Raw genomic sequence first — 18,334 nt, forward strand, 5'->3', positions numbered from 1 at the left:
TTCCTTCCATTCCTTCCTTCCATTCCATTCCATTCCTGTCCATTCCTTCCATTCCTTCCTTCCTTCCCTTATTCCTTCTTCCTTCCATTCCATTATTCCATTCCATTCCATTCCCTCATTCCATTCCCTCATTATTCCATTCCCTCATTCCATTCCATTCCATTCCATTCCATTCCATTCCATTCCATTCCATTTTCCATTCCATTCCATTCCATTCCATTCCATTCCATTCCATTCCATTCCATTCCATTCCATTATTCCATTCCATTCCATTCTCCATTCCATTCCATTCCTTCCATTCCCTCCATTCCATTCCATTCCATTCCATTCCATTCCATTCTCCATTCCATTCCATTCCATTCCATTCCATTCTTTCAGATCACCAGACTCAAGATTCCAGTCAGATCTTTCAAGCAATTCTCTACCTCAGCCTTCCAGGAGTACCTGGGACTACAGGTGTGTACCACCACATGGCTAATTTTTGTATTTTTAATAGAGACAGGGTTTTCACCTGTGTGTGGCCAGGATGGTCTTGATCTCTTGACAGTCTGCCCACCTTGGCCTCCCAAAGTGCTGGGATTACAGGCATGGGCCACTGTACTGCTCAGGTGTTACTGTACATGCCTATTGCCCACCTCTGCCCACCCCTGGGCACAGCTGTCTTCTTGACCATGAATTCCCAATTACTCCTAGCCCAGTGCCTAGCATAGTAGGCGCTCGTGGAGTGATGGGGTCAGGACAGAGACTCCAGCGTGGTGCTGGGAAGTTTCCTTCCGGGAGGCTGGTTGAGCTGGGTGTGCTTTGGTGCCCACCAATCACTTTGTATTGGGCCTATTTTAACTCAGATAGAACTGCTTTTGTAAAGAAGTCACAAAAGGCGGAATTACCCTAAAGACAAATGGCCTATAATGGTGATAAGTTTGCCACTTCCTTTAGCGGCATGGGGGACAGAACAGCTTCAAGGAGGCAAAAAATCTGAATTCTCCATCCCAAAGCATCACTCAGTCATTATCAGGGGGCGGATTTTCTTTTGAACAAAAAGCAAAGCACCGTCGCCGCCTTGCTCAGAAACACATGAGATGTCAGCAGTGGGGCGTGTTTGGAGGCTCAGTGGCAGCCAGCAAACATTATGCCTGCGCTCCCCGGTGCAGGGCATGCAGGGGGCATGTTCTTGAAGAACCAGGCCATGGGGGTGTCTGCAAAGTGGACGCTATGGTTGCTTTTTATGTATACAGGTCTCTTCCTTCAGCCCTCAAAATCTCCACGTGCATAAAATAATTTTATGAAATCACGTTTCCAAGTTTTCCTGTTCATATTCATTTTCTGCTCGTTCATTCATTTTGCCATCTGTGAGAACGCACAAGCTGCAGCAGGTGCCAAAGGTTTAAAAAAATTATGGGAGAAAGCACTTAACACTGATCAAATGCTAGCTATCCTTTTATTTTTTCTTCTTTCTGTAAATTGAAAAATGACAGTCATTATGTGATTTTAGGAGAAGAAATGTTGGTTGCATTTTGTGGTACTGTGGTGTTCTTTTGGAGGATTGTTTAGCACTTTCTCTATCAGGGTGACTTTGCCTAGCATCAGTGAATCCCTAGAGGCTCACAGATGGGCTCTGGGGGTCCATAACCTTCCTGAAATTGTACAGAAACATTTTGTTTTGTCAAGCAGCTGGGACTACAGGCATGCACCGCCACGCCTGGCTAGTTTTTTGTTTTTTTCATAGAGATGGGGTTTTGCCATGTTGCCCAGGCTGGTCTCGAACTCCTGAAGTCAAGTGATCCTCCCACCTTAGCCTCCCAAAGTGCTGGAATTATAGGTGTGAGCCATTGCACCCAGCCTGTAGGCAAAATTTAACGTATATCTATGTGACTATGTGAATTTTTTGGGGGGAGAGAGTTTACAGCTTTCATCTTATTTTTACGAGAGTCAGTGATCCAAATAAGATTAAAAATCAATGTTCCTCAGGAAGAAAAGAGAAAAGAAGAAAAGATAGAAAGTGTTATATACACTTACACTTATTTATTCCTCATAATAAACCTGAAAACTAAGCATCAGCATTTCTGTTTTATAGATGGAGAAATGGAGGTTCTGAGCAGTAAAGTAATATTTGCTTAGATGCCTGACATTCACTTACAACTTCAACTCACAGACTGTTAGAGTCGGGAATCACCAAAGGGATTATCTGTCCATTTTCATCTCCTTCCCTGTTATAAAGGAGGAAACTGAGACCCACAGAAGTGAAGTGAACTGGGCCCAAAGTCATGTGGTCAGTTTGCAGCAGAAACAGGTTAGAAACTCAGTCTTCTGACTGGGCGTGGTGGCTCACGCCTGTAATCCCAGCACTTTGGGGGACAAGGTGGGCGGATCACCTGACGTCAGGAGTTTGAGACCAGCCTGACCAACATGGTGAAACTCCATCTCTACTAAAAACACAAAAAATTAGCCGGGTGTGGTGGCTGGCACCTGTAATTCCAGCTACTCGGGAGGCTGAGGCAGGAGAATCGCTTGAACCTAGGAGGCAGAGGTTGCAGTAAGCCGAGATCAGCCACTGCACACCAGCCTGGGTGCAACAGAGTGAGACTTCATCTCAAAAAACAAAACAAAACAAAACAAACAAAACAAAAAACCAAAGCCTTTGTCAACCCACTGCTTTATTCTTGAAAAACAAGTGAGTACTGGTTTCATCAAATGTTAAACTGAATTAGTAAGAGATTCTCCTCCTTCCACCTGTCCTCAAGCAGGGTTGGGTCCTACAGTCCTGTTTCATAGTCCCCATGGCCCTCATTCCCCCTAGAATAACCTGTTAGCCTTAGGAATACATAAACACCTGCACAAAAAGATCCCATGTGCTAAGAGGCTAAGAATCTCCAATGAGTGGGGAGAAAGGTATTAGTTCAAGAAATCAACCCTTGGCTTGGGAAACGTCTTCATTGCCTCTTGGGGAGCAAAGGAAAGAGCTTGAAGGACTTTAGCTGTGACACCCTTCTCAGCATAGTGGCCAGGTCCTTCATCCTTCGGCACTGCCTACCTCTCAGTGGTCGTTCAGAACATTTGTCCCTTCATGTCTTTGCTTGGGTTCTCCTGGACCTGTGTGCAATCCCCTGAGCTGTGCCTCCTGCAGCCTCCTGGGCTTTGCATATGCTGCTGTCTCACTTCCCTTCAACTGAAAAACTCAGATTCATCTTTTGCAGTCTTCTGTTTACTTGTCGGTATTCCTTGCTCAGATTAGAAGTTGCTTGTCTCACCGCAAGTGGCCGGCAAGGTAGCAGTCAATCCATAGAATGGCATGGCACGTGCACCTGTGCCCTTCCTGCATTTGCCCCTTCTTTCTTCCCCTGTCCCCTTCCCTGTTATGCCAGAGAGCTTGTTCTGTGCAGCGGAGGGTCTGCTCTGGCTGTGTGCCAGTCAGGGCTGGCTGCATTCTCTCCCCCTGCTTTAGCAATTCCTTGCCCTCTCTGAGCTCGCTTTTCTTTGTCACATGGGAGCTGATTCGTTGGGATCTCATGGAGGCCCTCAGCCCCATGCAGTTTGGTTCCAAAATTGAATCAAAATCTCTGAGCTTGTGGAGGAAGAGGTTTCCTTTGGGCCTGTGGGCTCAGGTGGGCTGTGCTGAGCTTTACCCGAGGGAACACATTACCCACCAGGCTCACACCTGTAGGCAGGGCCTGCCTGCGACGCCCTCCTTCCCAGCTCAGCAAGAGCCGTTCTCCAGAGACCCTCTGTGGACTCTGGTCTCCGCCTCATCAGTGCTTGTGGCTCTGCAAGCTTCTCACTAGGAGCGTTCGTGGTGAAAACTCTCACAAAAATAGCTTCAAGCTGGAACGAGGAAAATAAAATAACTCCAGCCTGTCCCTGCCAAAAACAACAAAGCAACAGTGTGCGAGCAACTAGCCCAGCCCTCTGGCAATGGATGCTCACAGCGAGGCTCAATTACTCTCTCTTCAGCTGCGGCACATCCCCCAGCTCCTGTGTCTGGGGTCATGTGCCATTAATTAATTAATCAATCGATTAATTGATTGATCCAATCCTCTGAAGTCACTGAGAATTCAACCTTGTGGCTTGGACTTGTGATTGCTCCAAATTCCTAGCCTTGGTGTCATCTTTTGGGTCACTCCTGAAAATGGGCCAACTCCCTGAGTCTCCCCTGTCCACTGGACCTCCCCAGGTCCACACTAAGGAAATGATTGCATGAACAGCTACTTGTTTGATGGGAGGATCATAAAAACACACTCCCGCACTCGAATTTAGACTGTGTCTTTTGTTAACAGCCGATTAATAATAATCAGTAGCTGGCTATTGATTTGCTCTCTTGAATTTCCTTTTTTTTTTTCTTTAAACAGGTAAATAATATAGACCTGGTTTAAGCTGAACAAAGCCAGAATCCTCAAATCCATACGAGCGCAGACATATGTAAGCCCTGAAGCAATCCAAATGCATCTAAATATTCTTTGCTGTATCACAAATGGATCTAATTTTTTTTTTTTTCTGAAAAGGAAGCCAGAAATCCAATGAAGCAGTTCAAATTGTAATTTAAGCTATAGATTTTTAAAAAATGTATGAAGCTGCTAAACCGGAACGAGGCAGAAGCATCAGAGAGACTCCCGACTAATTGAACAGTCATTTCATTTGGTTCCTGTCCCTGGTAGGAGCGGTCCAAGGCCAGCCTCTGGATCCCTGTTCTTCTGCATCTGACAGTGTAGATACCAGCAGGGCGTTTTCCAGCCTGATGTAGTCATGGGTGAGTTTGTCTCAGGAGAGGGACTTTGACACTCTGGCCCAGTATGGAAAACTGGTCACTGTCAGTCCTTCTTGTTTAACGTGAGTCACCTTGGTGGGTCTGCAAATGGAATTGTGAACCTCGGAGCTTAGCGGTATAGCTTTGGCACTGCCACTAACTCACTATGTGACCCTAGGCCAGGCCCTCCTCTCCCCGTGAGAGTCTGCTCAATTGGAAAATGAGGACATTAAGCTACCTGATCCAGCAGGCCTGTGGGCCTGTGGTAGGCAGAGTAATGTCCCCCAAAGATGTCCCTATTCTAATCCCTGGAACCTGTGAATATGTGACCTTACATCCTAAAAGAGACCTTGAAGAGGTGGTTAATTTAATAATCCCAAAATGGGAAGGTTATCCTGGATTATGCAGTAGGTCCAGTGTCATCAAAAGGGTTCTTTAAAGGCTGGGCATGGGGGCTCACACCTGTAATCCCAGCACTTTGGGAGGCTGAGGTGGGCAGATCACTTGAGATCAGGAGTTTGAGACCAGCCTGGCCAACATGGAGAAATCCCATCTCTGCTAAAAATACAAAAGCTAGATGGGCATGGTGGTGGATGACTGTAATCCCAGCTACTCGGGAAGCTGAGGCAGGAGAATCGCTTGAATATGGGAGGTAGAGGTTGCAGTGAGCTGAGATCGTGCCACTGCACTCCAGCCTGGGTGACAGAGCGAGACTCTGTCTAAAAAAAGAAAAAGTGTTCTTTACAAACGGAAGAGGGAAGCAGGAGAGAAGTCACGGTTAGAGGGAGATGTGGATTTATGACAGGAGAAGGACTTAACCCGTCATGGCTGGCTTTGAAGATGGAGGAAGGGGTTGCAAGCCAAGGAATGTGGGCAGCCTCTAGAAGCTGGAAAAAGCAAGGAAACAGCTTCTCCTGTAGAACTTCCAGAAAGAAACACAGCCTTGCTGGCACTGGGTTTTAGCCCAGTGAGACCTGTGTCAGACTTTTGACCCATAGAACTGTAAGATAATACATTTGTGTTGTTTTAAACCACGAAAGTAGTAGTTATTTGCAATGGCAGTGATAGAAAACCACACAAGACCCTTTCTGGCAACTTTATACTCTTTAAGAATAAAACCTAGCTTGGCTGACAGCTGGCAACCCCATCTGGGAGAATGCTTGGGAGGAGCTATCACAGGGGTGCTCTGTCCCAGCTGCCTTCTGCAGCCCCCAGGACTGCCAGCTCCTGGCCATGCTTGGGCGTGAGCATCCCACTGGGCAGGTAGGCAGGTGCTGTTATGGCACTTTGAGTCTCAGGAGATCATCTGGTCCTGCATCTTCCCTTCACACAGGTAAGGTACTATCTTCATCCAAAAATTAATGAGCTGTGCCTGGAGAGGTGCATGGTCTCACCCACTGTCACACAGCTACCGAGAGAAGAAGGCTGTGGGGCCAGGGCTCGTAACTCCTGGTGGGAGACTCTTCCATTTGTCACATTGGGCAAGTAACTTTTCCTGTGTTAGTGGGTTACGAAGGAGAGACAGACAGGGAGGTTGGATGGCAGAACGGGATCAGAACCCTGAACCTCTGGTCTAGCCAGTGCTTTCTGAGCACCTGTGCGTGAGGGGAAAGGCACAGCCACATTAGACCTTTCTTCACTGCTTGAGGAGAGACTTTTGAGTTGGGAGTGGTGAGGGCCGGGAGGGAAAGTAAAAGATTAGGTTAAAGGAACTGCTGCTATGGAACCAGCATGGTGCTAAGGATGAGGATTCTGCCTGAACAGGAAGCTCTCTTTCACACCTGGAGGCTGAAAAGGGCGTGCCCTGCACCCATAACACCAAAGGCACCTCCCAACCTCCCATTCCACCTCTAAGAAGTCATGGGGAGCAAGGCAGAGTGCCAGCGTGACCTCTGGGGGGCAAGGCAGAGTGCCAGCGTGACTCTGGGGGGCAAGGCAGAGTGCCAGCGTGACCTCTGGGGGGCAAGGCAGGTCGGTTTGCTGGGGGTGGGGAGGCCAGGAAGGCTTGTGTGTGGGAGGGAGGCCATGCTGGGGCCTGAGTCCAGCCCAAATTCACCGACGGGGTCAGAAGGGGTCAGGGTAGCAGACAGATCACAGGGGGACACAAAGTCCTCCTTGATGGTTTCCATGTCTGGGCAGCGTTCTCCAGGTCACGTGATTATGGTCCAGGGCAGCCTCCTTCAGAATGCGGGCTGTGGCCCATCAGTGGGACTCGAAGACATTTACAAGGTTGTGAGCAATCATTAACAACATTTAGAGTAAACATATAGAGTATGCACAGTTTGTAAAGGTAAGTGTCGTTGCATAAAACTTTCCAGATACACAGTCTGCAGTTTTGACCTGGCAGGCCTTTCCTAGGCCCTGGAGGGAGAGAGACTTGGATGTGGAGAAAAGGTGGAAATAACTCAGCCATTTCCACAAGACCAGCTTTTAATATGACTGTGATTTGAAGCACAAATAAATAAACGCCAAAGAAAATGGAGAAACCAAACCAAACCTCAGAACATCAAAACTAAAAAAAAAAAAAAAGCATAAAACGAAGCAAAACAAAACGAATCTCCATCGGACAAACATAAAAGTCCCCCTATCCCAGATAAAAAGAATCAGACTGTACAAGCTGTGTCACAGGGAGAGAAGAACGACATGGCCACCATGGGTGAACACATGAGCCCCCCGCCCGCTGGCTGCTGTGCCGCCGTCACAGGCTCTGGGGCGGGAGGGAGGTTGGCATAGGTCACCTTAGGCGCCAAAGCCCCATGGGCCAGCTTGGGGAAAAGGGGGTTTGTGGGGAGGTTAAGAACCTTCACAAATGACACAAGAACTGAATGTAGCAGAGAGTCCCACGGGTTCCCTCTTGATTGTGCAGTTCTGATTCCAGGGTGGCCTCATGGTGACTTTAGACCTGGAATCTGGTCCCACTGCATGGGCAGCGGTGTGGACACTGGAAACCACGTGGAGGAATGTCATGTACAAGACAGACGTGGAGGTGGCGCCATAAGAAGTCTGAGCATGCAGGTGCTTTATACATCTGGCAGTGAGATGTGATGGCAGGTTCGCTCTTGGACAGTTCCAGAGTGTGACTCATCTCTCCTAAGAGGGACGCACGGCGGGGCCCAAGGACGCGTCGTGTTGGACGTGGCCGGAGCGAGGTCTAGGCAGCTAGTCTGCAATGTGTGCATAGGGGGCTCTTGCTTCTTTCCAGCATCAGGGGCCATTCCACCTGAGCTTGCTCTTCCTTGTCCTGGTCTTGGGCCTCAAGGTCTGTTTGGAGGGGGTGCTGGGTGGCTCGAGGGGTGTCAGCAGGCAATCTCCTCCAAGGTCCCCAGGGCTGTCTGCAGGGGCACGTTCACAGTGTGGCTGATGGTTTCAGAGTGGTTTGGCATTGTGTCACAAGTACTCTGGAAGGGAAAGGTTGGTGGGAGTTTATTATTCGCTCAGCAAAACTTCACTGTGATGCCACCAGCTGCCCAGCCTAGGCCCTGGGGAAGGTGCTCCCCACTTCTGGGCTGCTCCTGCTCCAGACATCTGATAGGCTGGTTTACCATCTTGGGGGCATGAGGCTGAATGGAATCCTTACCATTGCACACTTGGGCGCCCACTACGGCAGTGAGAAGGCTCCTTGGTTTGATCGGCAGTTGGTTTGATCCCTCCTAAAGGTGCCCCTCATGTAACTGGACCTATATCTGAGTGGTCTCTAGCTTTGGGGCTGGATGGTTCTGAGTCCTGACCTCTCCCCTGGGGGCCTCCCTTGGGGCTATGGTGCAGGAAGTACAGCCCGTGGCTAGGCCTGGGGCAGGAAGGACCCATGGCTGCGGCCAAGCAGGAAGGGTAGAAGGCCTTAGAGCTCAGAACCAGAGCTGGTCAGTCCCCAAGGACTTTTAGGGTTAGGCTGGACCCAGAGAAACATAGCTGTGGGTCCCTAAGCAGGGAGGGGCTGAGCTGGCCACACATGAATCTCCAGGGTGGTTCCCAGGCTGCAGTGGGTGGGAGGCCGAGAGGGATTGGAGCAGGGACGGCTAGCCAGGAGGCTGTGCCAGGAATTTGGAGAAGATTTGATGGGGCCACAACTAGGGGAGGAGGAACAGGATGGAGAAGACGCTGTGACACTGAGACCTTCTGAAGCAAGGGGGGCTCTGAGGGTGCAAAGGGAACCACTGTCTAAGCACCTACTATAAACTAAGTGCTGTGCTGACTGCTTTGCCGGCAGGATCTCACTTAACTCAGGTGACAGCCCCCTGTGGTCTGATCTGATGCAGATGCTTAGAGAGGTTAAATATGTAACTTGCCCCCAGGCACACAGCCAGGAAGCCGGAGCCTTGGGATCCAGCCAGGCCAGCTGAGGCCAGACCGGGGCCCCTTCCACACTGCCCTTCCTCTCCCCACTTTCTGTTCCACAGAGGTTGCAGGGGACCAGAGAATCAAAGCAAGATTTGTAGACAGTGTGTGAAACAGAAATGGAATCCATATAGGGCGAAGGGGCTGGGGTCCATTTTGGATTTGTTGATATTAAGTGGGTGGTGGTCACTCATGGGCACCGTTTTCCAGGGCTGGAGGTGCTGATTTGGGGCACAAGGCTGGATGGGGAAAGCCGGCAACATCTGCACCCATCAGCCAAGGCCTGAACCCAGGAGTAGACTGAGTTTGGGAAGGAGAATGACAAACAGCCATAGCGGGGCTGCCCCTCGGGCTATAGGAAAGAGGCAGAGTAGGGCAGTGGTTAGAAGTGCTTGGAGGGCAGCTCTGACACTCAGCAGCTGTGGGACTTTGGTCTCTGGGCCTCGACTGCCTCAAATACAAAGTGCCTGACACGTACCAGGCATACGATAGTCAGTAGCTATAATGGGCACTATTGCTACTTCCAACTTCATGGGGCTCCATACTCTGTCCGTTTTGAATGGGATGGAGAGCCAGTGATGCTCTGCTTGTACTTTGCCACCACTGGGGAATAAAGGAATAGACGTACAGAGCCTGTCCACTTCTCCCCTTGCTGTGAGATGAGGGGAGCAGCTGTCTGCCTGAGAGAAGCTGGATTGGGCCAGGCAGGTCCTACACTTGGAAGCACCTCCAGGTGTCTGCTGCATCCATACTGGCTTCTGGGATGAGTCTCAGAGAGAGGCTCGAGGCTCAGCTGGAGTGTCCTTGGATTTGGGAAGTGACAGCATGTCCCAAGCCATGGAAAGGTGTGCAGTGAGTCACATCTTTCCTGCCCGGCCCCAGTATCTGGTTTCCTACTGCTGGTACAAGCCAGAGCAGCAGAGCAACTTCCAATCAGTGAGCTGCTCTTACCACATTCTCATCGTGGCTCCCTTCGTCCTCCTCTTTGCCAAGCAGGTCTAATAGCTTCTCTTTGATCAGCTGCAAGAAAAGCAGGAAGGGGTTGGTCAGGCTGCGAGGAGGGTGTGGAGATAGAAGGGACCTCCCTCCACTGGGCCCTGCTGGGGCTGGCAGCTGCCCGGGCTGTGGCTGGACATGCTGTAGCACAAGCCCAGCCTGGCAGCCAGGTCCAGGTGCCTGTCTGTCTCAACCCAGCCTTTTGGCTGAAATGGGATTTTGTTGCAGGAGATGGAGCTTGGAAGAGGTAATGGCGGGCCCTGCTTCACAGCGTGGACTGCTGTCTTTGTGGCTGGTGAGTGTTAGTAAGTGGTGTGCGCTGGTACGCTGGCTCCCTGTCTGTCCTCAGGAGCAGCCTGGGACCCCCTTTCTGTGGCTGGGGCTGGGGGACAAGATTATTATTCACTTTCTAGGGCTGACACTGCACACAATTCAGAAGACCAAGACATGCCTGAGTTCATAACATTTTACTCCTAGCAATAAAGGGTAGTTCTTAAATCTGTTACCTGGTGTGATTCAATTGCCATAACTGTGTACAGTTTTTCACGAAGGTCAATAAACAAAGCAGAATAAAATCTGGCCATGGGAACTGATGTGGTTTTGGAGTCACTGTGCTGAGAGGCACGAGATTCTCCAGAGGAGCCTGGTCACTGGGGCACGACAGGCCCCCACTGTGGTTCCGAGCAGCCTTTGGTCACGAACAGCCCCCTTTGAGGGGCAGAACATGGTTCTGCAGGCTCCTGTCTACTGCTCCGGTCTGGGGGACTTCATAGGTCCAGGCATTCCTTGGAGGTTCTGGAGCCATTGCCTTTTTCAGGGGCGCATGTTGGAGGTGAAGTGCATTGCCCATCTCACAGCCAGGGGGATGGAGGCCTCCAAGGGAACACCCATCAAAACAGAGCCTGGGATAGTGGCATCCACAGACTCGCTCTCAGAGAGATGCAGGTGAGAAGGCTGACCAGCTCCAGGAACCCTCAGTGCCGGAGAAGCTTTCAGAGGCCTCGTTCCAGGCATTTCTTGAGGAAGACATCTCCCCAGACTGTTAGCAGCCGGGGCGGCTGGCGTGCCCTGCTGTCTTCTTGCCCAGGATTGGTGAGGACTGCTGGGAAGTGCCCCTTCCCTAAGACTGGCTGGGCCATGGAGAACATGACTCAGGCGATGGGCCACCTACAGGGCAGGTGTGTGTGTGTGGGGGGAGTATGTGTGCAGGTGTGGACATGCCCATGGATGAAGCCACCACCTCCAGCCCAGCTTCAGGAGGGGCTCGGAGCTGGCCTCAGCACAGTCTGGCCTAACTTCCGCTCATCCCTCCCTATCCTTCCCTGCCAGTGTAGATGGCCCAGTGCTGTTCCAGCTCCCAGAGGATAGGCCTGTGTTTCTCTTATATCCACCGCCCCCCAAAAAACTCCCATCCCCTTGCCCCATGGTGCCTGGGCTTCAGTGATCGACTCTACCAGTGGACAGGAGGGGAAGCAGACTCTGCATGGAGAGAGGCACCACCTTCCTTCTACCGTGTTTCTGAATCTGGGGCACGATGAGGGCACCAGCAAGCGGTCATTTCCCTGCAGGGAATCCCGACTCTTACCTCATAAATATAATCAAAGAGCTCTAGTATTGTAAGGATACTAGCACCAATGAACAATCCCATCTGACCACCAATATCACCTGGAGAGAGAGGGAAAAGACCAAAGCTTTGCTTTTATGCAGCTTCCAGGAAGGGTGAACAGACTGAGATGCAACCCAGACCTTCTGAATGGCGCCCCCTCCACGGGGAGCCTGGGCCTTGTTGTGGGAGGTCCAGGCCTTTGGCAGCTCCTTCCCTCACTGCACATCTCTGAGAGCTACTGTTTTTCAGCATTCAGTGGGGTCAGGGACTAAGCTGACGGCTTATTGGAAGGGCTTAGACTAGATCTCATGATCCACAGTGCTAATGGAGTTGTTCAGGTACACTCAGAACCACACCGATCGGGTCCTGCTTTGACTCTGGGCTGGGAATAGGGAGAATAGAGAGCTAGGATGTGTGTGGACTGGTGGCAGGCGCCCTGGGTGGGAGTCTTGGGAGGAGATGCCCCCCCACCAATCCAATCACGGCATGGGCTTCAGGGCCACCTTGGGGCACCTCCCACCCTTGGGATAAGGTCATAGGTGTCTCCTTTCTCCCCCATCCAAAAGTTAGTGTGCGATTTTGACTCTTTCTAGAGCTGAGGTTCTTACTCTGGGGTTTATAGGCCCCCGTTGTTCAAAGTTTTTCTGGATTTGTCTTCAGATCCCCCTGCATCCAGCTCTCCTGGAAGAACTGTAATCAGTGTTGCTGCCTGGATACACCTAGGCCAATAGAATCAGAGCCTCTGGGGTTGAGGTCTGGATGTCAGGATTTTTAAGTTTCTGCTGGAGGTGAGGTGCGTTCTCAGGCCCACCAGAGTTTGAGAACCACTGTCCTGGGAGTACTTCAGATGGCTGGAGACTCTCCTGAAATTGAATGTGAAATGTGTGTGCTTGGGCATTTGTAGCAGGAGAGTCCATAGCTATTATCAGTTTCTAACAGGGGTCCTGAGTCCCCAAAAGCTTAAGATGCTTTGCTGCAGAGGCAGTGTGGCAGAGCCGAGGGCTCTGAGGCTCTTAGTCCAGAGAGTGGCCACCAACTGGTTGTGTAGCTTTCATAAGCCCTGACCTTCTGAGGAGCTTTGCCTCCAAAGGACATTTGGTGGTGGTGGCAGGATGGAGGGGATTGGATGAGATGAACTATGAAGTTCTTTCTAGCCCTAATCTCTTAGACTCTCGGTCTCTGGAAAGAGGGGCAGGAATTGGGGTTGGGGGGCAGAGTTCGGGGTGGCTGGTCAGTTCTCTTGGAGATGCCAGGTTGACCTCTTGGCCTGAGAACTCTCTGGTGGGCAGATCTGCCCCACTCCTTCTCAGCTTATGGCTGGGTGGGGTCCCACGTCCATGTGCTCAGGTGAACCACAGAGATGGTGGGGAGAGGGCTCTTCCCAGTGGAACTTGGTGCTGGGCTCAAAATGGCTCAAAAAGGCTCTCCCTCATTCCTTTCCCATCACCGCTCCCTCTCATGTCTTTAATGGAGGTTTCTTGGGGACTGTGTTCTAATGGATATGTATGTCAGGTGGGAGGCGTGTGATGTGCATGTGCAGTGTGAGTCTGTAGTGGTAGAGTGCGGGGTATGTGCCAGGGTCCAGGGTGTGTGCACGTATTTGTATAAAAGCAGGCAGGAGGTCTGGCTGTCCATGGTTTTATGTAGGTGGCTCTCCCTATCTATTTTAGGCACTCTGAGTGTGTCTAAGTGTGTGTGAGTGTGGGTCTGTGGAGGTGAGCAGAGTGTGTCTGAGTGTGTAGAGCATGTGTAGTGTGGGTGTGCTTGTGTGTGTATATGGGGCCGTGTGGGGGCTGTGTGCATGGGTGTGTCTCTGGAGCTGTGGGATTGGCACGTGGGGCTGTAGAGGTATGCATTTGTGTGTGTGGTCCTGGACCACCGTGGGTGCATGAACCTGTAGGTTTGGTGTGTGTGTGTGCAGACCGGGGTGGGGTACACTGTGGGTAGTGTGAACGCTGTGTAGCGTGCATGTGCATGGACACCAGGAGGTGAGAAAGGGCCATGCGGTGTTGAGAGAAGGGCCTGATGACTGAGGGTTTGCAAGCGGCACACGCTCTCATCACAGGAGGTCCAGATGGCAGCATGAGCTCCTCAGCCGGCTATTCTGGGTGGGAACACGTTCGATGCTGGGAACAAGCTCATATCTGATGCAGACACGACAGATTCAGAGCTCAGGCCCTTCTTGCTCTCTATGTCTCTCTCTCTCTCTCTCTCTCTGTGTGTGTGTGTGAGAGAGAGAGAGAGAGAGAGAGAGAGAAAGAAAGAAAGAGACACACATAGAGAGAGCAGAGAGACAGAGGAAGACTGTGAGCCTATGCTGGGGGAGGGCAGGGGGTAGGAAGAGGCCTGTCCTGGGTCCTCTTTATGGAAATAAAGGGCAAGGCCAGCACAGGGGTGAGTGAGGGGTCTATGTTTCTGGTGGGGCCAAGGGCATGAGTCTCTTGGCTCAGTACCTTTGGTCACAATGACTTCTGAGGCTGAGTGACAGCCACTTTAACCCAGCTGGGACCGAGCTATGGTGGGGAGTCCCCAGCCTCCTGGAGAAAGTGTAGAAATGCTTAGCCAGCCCTTGGACACAGCAGCTGAGCCCTGGGTCCCTGGCATAGTGACTGTCCAGGCGCCAGGAACTACTATTTATGGACCTTTTCTGGGCTAGGGGTTTATCACATTTAACCATCACAACAAGCTCATAAAGTGGGTTTTATTAAACCCATCTTGCGGATGAGGAACCTAAGGTTCAGCAAGGTAAAGTTACTTGTCCATATTCTCATAGCTGGTGTGAGAAGCCAGGTAGTAGGTATCTGCCCCTTCCAAAATGCTAACGTCACCTGGTCCAGCTCATGGAGACAACAGCTATTTCTCTTTCTGGGGCACAGGCATCAGATCCTTTCTTGAGAGTGAGTGAGAGCTGAGAGAAGCGCTCGAGAGTGAAGTCCTTTAACTGTGCACTCTTAGGGGTCTTGTGAGTTTTGGGTTGGGCTGGGGTAGGATGGAAATTAGCTCCCTGTATCCATCATATGCCATTGGGGCCGGGGAGCTCATGCGAACTTGTATGGGGTGGCAGCAGGTTTGTAGATACCTGTGGAGAGTGACCCTTCATTTGTGTTTGACAAATGACTCTCAGTCCAGGGGACAACACCTGGCCTTCTGGATGCAGCAACGTTGCTTTTGGGGTGAAGCTCCATCAGGGCCCTTACCTCCCAGGTCCCACCTGGGACCACCCACAGTTCGGCCTTCCCTCCTTCTCTCCTTCTGATATCCCTTTCCCCTCTCCATGGCCCCAGGATCCTGACTGCAACCTGGGGCAGAAGACCATGAATTCTAAGAGTGCAGGGCTGGAGAGGCCCAGAGGCCTTTAGGCTGACCCTCCTCATTGCATAGATGGGGAAACTGAAGCCAAGATTGGGGAATAAATTGGGCCTGAAATTCCACCCCACTGGGGTTCTTTCCATTCTGGGAGAGGAGCAGTGCAAGGAAAGAGGGAGCAATTGTTAGTAAATTAAAAGGTTAGACTCCTCCAAGGCTATGTGTCTGTCTGCTTGCCTCCCATCCACCTGTGCATCCTCCCTCCCTCCCACCCTCTATGAGATGTGGAAATTTGTGCAATAGACACCAACTTACCAAGTAAGGCAGCAACTTCATACGCCTTCTTCTGTTCAATTGTCTCATAATTGAGAGCTTCAAAAAATATATCCAGAACCAGGATGTTCTCTCTGCAGAGAGAATAGTCAGTACCATACACGGTTAGAGCTATCAGCATTCACAGGGAGCATCTAATATAGCTTTCCCATGGAAAGATGGAGAAATGGAGACCCAGGAAGTGAGGCAGCTTGCCCGAAGTTAGAGCTGGTTAGTGGCAGAGCTGCGGCTTCAAGTCAAGAAGCCTGACTCCCAGCCCAGTTCCGGAGGCCTACATCAGCTACCTCCTTTTGTTCCTTATTTCTGTCTCCCTGCTTTCTGTTTGCACCCTTTGCAGGAGTCCTGCCTGGCTTCCAGGCCTCTGCACCGCCAAAGGGCCTGCCTGGTCCTCAGCATGAAGGTGAGTTTCAGTAATCTCTTGACATGGCTTGCCTTGGCTAGGGTGCCTGCTCCAGCTGACCTCATGGGTAGCCCCTGCCCACTCCTGAGACCCCCTAAATTCCCCCTGGGATTTATAACAAGCTCCTCCTGGTGGGAGGCCCTGCTCTGGCATTGCCGAGTCAATTGCTGAAGTCAGGGAAGGTTTGTAGGGAGCAAACTTGTATCTGCCTGGGGCGTGTACTGGCAGAAGCACGGCGGCTTGCTTTGCTCCTTTGGGCAGGTGTGTGAGTGAGACACATCTTGGCAGTAAAAGTTGTTACTGCCTGCAGACTGTGCCAAGCAGCAGGGCCTGGCATCTCCTACAATTCCCATCTCCTCCAATGTGCTCACAATGCCTTCAGTGCCCCTTGTTGTCAACCCACTGAGCAAAAGCTGGCTGAGGATGGGGGTCTGGGGACAGTGTTGGCAAGAGGGAGGGGCTGGCGAAGAGAGGAGCAGATTCTTCTTTCCGTGAGCAGAGCTCGCAGGGCAGCTGTTCAAAGTATCACCCTCTCTTGCTTGGCTTGCCACAGCTGCTTCCTAACAGTTCCCTTCTTCCCATCTGCCTTTCCCCCGTCTTCTCTATCGCCGCCTGAAGGATCTTTCTAAAACTGCTAAATTGATTCAAATTAAATAAAATTACAGTTCCACTCCCCAGTCACAGGCTGCATTTCAAATGCTCGTCGGCCACATGTGGCTAGCAGCAACCCCACTGGGCACTGCAGACACAGAACATTTCCATCATTGCACAGTATTTGACCTATTGGGGAGCAGTGGTCAAAAATGCAAATTTGAGTCTGTCACTCACCTCTGAAAGCTCTTCAGTGGATCCCTATTCTGTTAGGATAAAGCCTACCCCCTGCGCCCACTCGGCTCAGCCTATAAGACCCTCTTGCTCTGACACATCCATGCTCCCCTTTGAAGTTTTCTTTTCTGCCCTGTGCTGATGGTCTCTGCTGAGCCTCTGCCTAGGACACCCACTTCTCCCATGCTTCCATTCATTTATTCTGTTAAAACACATTGTTTTGAGTGCCAACTCTGTGCCGTATGCTCCACTAGTATTTGGCAGACAACAGAGAACAAAAAAGATAGTTTCCTGCCCTCAGGGGGCTTTCAATCTAGTGGGGCAGACAGGTAATAAACAAGGAAACACAACATGACTATGTAATTACATGCTGTAGTGTTATAAAGGAAAACACCAGAGGACTTTGAGAGAAAAATAACAGGAGTGCACCTCATCTAGATGCCTGAGATAACTTCAATTTTATTTTTATTTTTGTTTTATATTTGTTTTAGAGACAGGGTCTAACTATGTTGCCCAGGCTGAGCTTGAACTCCCGGCCTGAAGCAATCCTCCTGCCTTGGCCTCCCAAAACATTGGGATTACAGGCATGGGCCACCATGGCTGGCTGGAGATGACATTTAATTGGAGACCTGCTTAAGGAGGAACCGGTTAGGTGGAGGGTGGGAGGAAAAGAATTCTAGGCAGAGGGAATAGAATGTGCAAGTTCTGCCTGGAAAACTATACATCCTTTAAAAAAATCTCTGGGCCGGGCGAGGTGGCTCACGCCTGTAATCCCAGCACTTTAGGAGGCCGAGGTGGGCGGATCACAAGGTCAGGAGATCGAGACCATCCTGGCTAATACACAGTGAAATCTCGTGTCTACTAAAAATACAAAAAAATTAGCTGGGCATGGTGGCGGAGGCCTGTAGTTCCAGTTACTCATGAGGCTGAGGCAGGAGAACGGTGTGAACCTGGGAGGTGGACTTTACAGCGAGCTGAGATCGCGCCATGGCACTCCAGCCTGGGCGACAGAGTGAGACTCCGTCTCAAAAAAAAAAAAAAAAATTCTCTGAAGCTTTCCCTGATGTCACCTCATTGCAAGCTGTAGCTAACCCATCATTCTCTCCTTCTATATGCATCCCCCTATGACAGCCAAAGTCACCCTATATGTTATTCAGTGTGTACTTGTCTCTCCACAAGACTGCAAGCTCCTTAAGGGCAGGGGCTGTGTCTTACTCATCTTTGTCTTTGCATTCTGAGCGTGAAGCAGAGCTTGACACACAGAGGGTGCTCAGTGAATGTTTGCTGACTTGAATCAAATGCTTATCTCTGCTTTCCTCCTTGATTGCCTCCAATCTCCTCCTTATCCATTTCCCCCTTCCTCCTGCCTACCATGCCCACTAAACTTACGAGATATATTTTTCTGATTTGTTAAATTTCTTCTCAAGGTACTTGGCTGATGTCTTGCTGGGGATCTTCACCATGGAGAGCTCTTTGTTGTAGCGGGTCAGGTTGCAGGGTGTCCTGCAGAGACAGTAATTGCTGTCCTTTTCTGCCAGCAGACCTGGAGGGGAGAGCGAGGTGGGGCTTAGTCAGGTGTGGGGACTGGGATTTCTAAGGATCCAGCTGGATCCTAGCAGCTGGATTCTAGCAGCTGAAAAGTGAGCTGGAAAGGGGTGCTGGTCCGGGGAAAGTGCGGGGCAGGGATTGTGGAGAGAGGGGAACTGGGCTTTTGCTGTAGGTTGATCTTGTTTTCCTTCTGCTTCCTTTAACTGTCATGTCACTCTTTAAAAATTATTGAAATGTGACCACTTTT

General features: G+C 50.7%; 1 protein-coding gene across 2 annotated transcripts in view; it reads right to left on the minus strand.

The window, feature by feature from the left end:
- Positions 1-7,150: 7,150 nt before the first annotated feature.
- Positions 7,151-18,334, minus strand: part of ASIC2 (acid sensing ion channel subunit 2) — a 1,127,535-nt gene continuing 1,116,351 nt past the window's right edge. For both annotated transcript variants that reach the window (XM_009190099.3, XM_003912597.5), the window contains exons 6-10: positions 17,929-18,082; positions 15,297-15,388; positions 11,655-11,734; positions 10,025-10,093; positions 7,151-8,136 (exon numbers count right to left, since the gene is read on the minus strand). In XM_009190099.3, coding sequence (XP_009188363.2) covers positions 8,035-8,136; positions 10,025-10,093; positions 11,655-11,734; positions 15,297-15,388; positions 17,929-18,082 — 497 coding nt within the window. In that variant the 3' untranslated portion in view covers positions 7,151-8,034. The remainder of the gene's footprint in view (positions 8,137-10,024; positions 10,094-11,654; positions 11,735-15,296; positions 15,389-17,928; positions 18,083-18,334) is intronic.

Source organism: Papio anubis, chromosome 17 (assembly GCF_008728515.1).
Source record: "Papio anubis isolate 15944 chromosome 17, Panubis1.0, whole genome shotgun sequence".
NCBI classification, from domain to species: domain Eukaryota; kingdom Metazoa; phylum Chordata; class Mammalia; order Primates; family Cercopithecidae; genus Papio; species Papio anubis.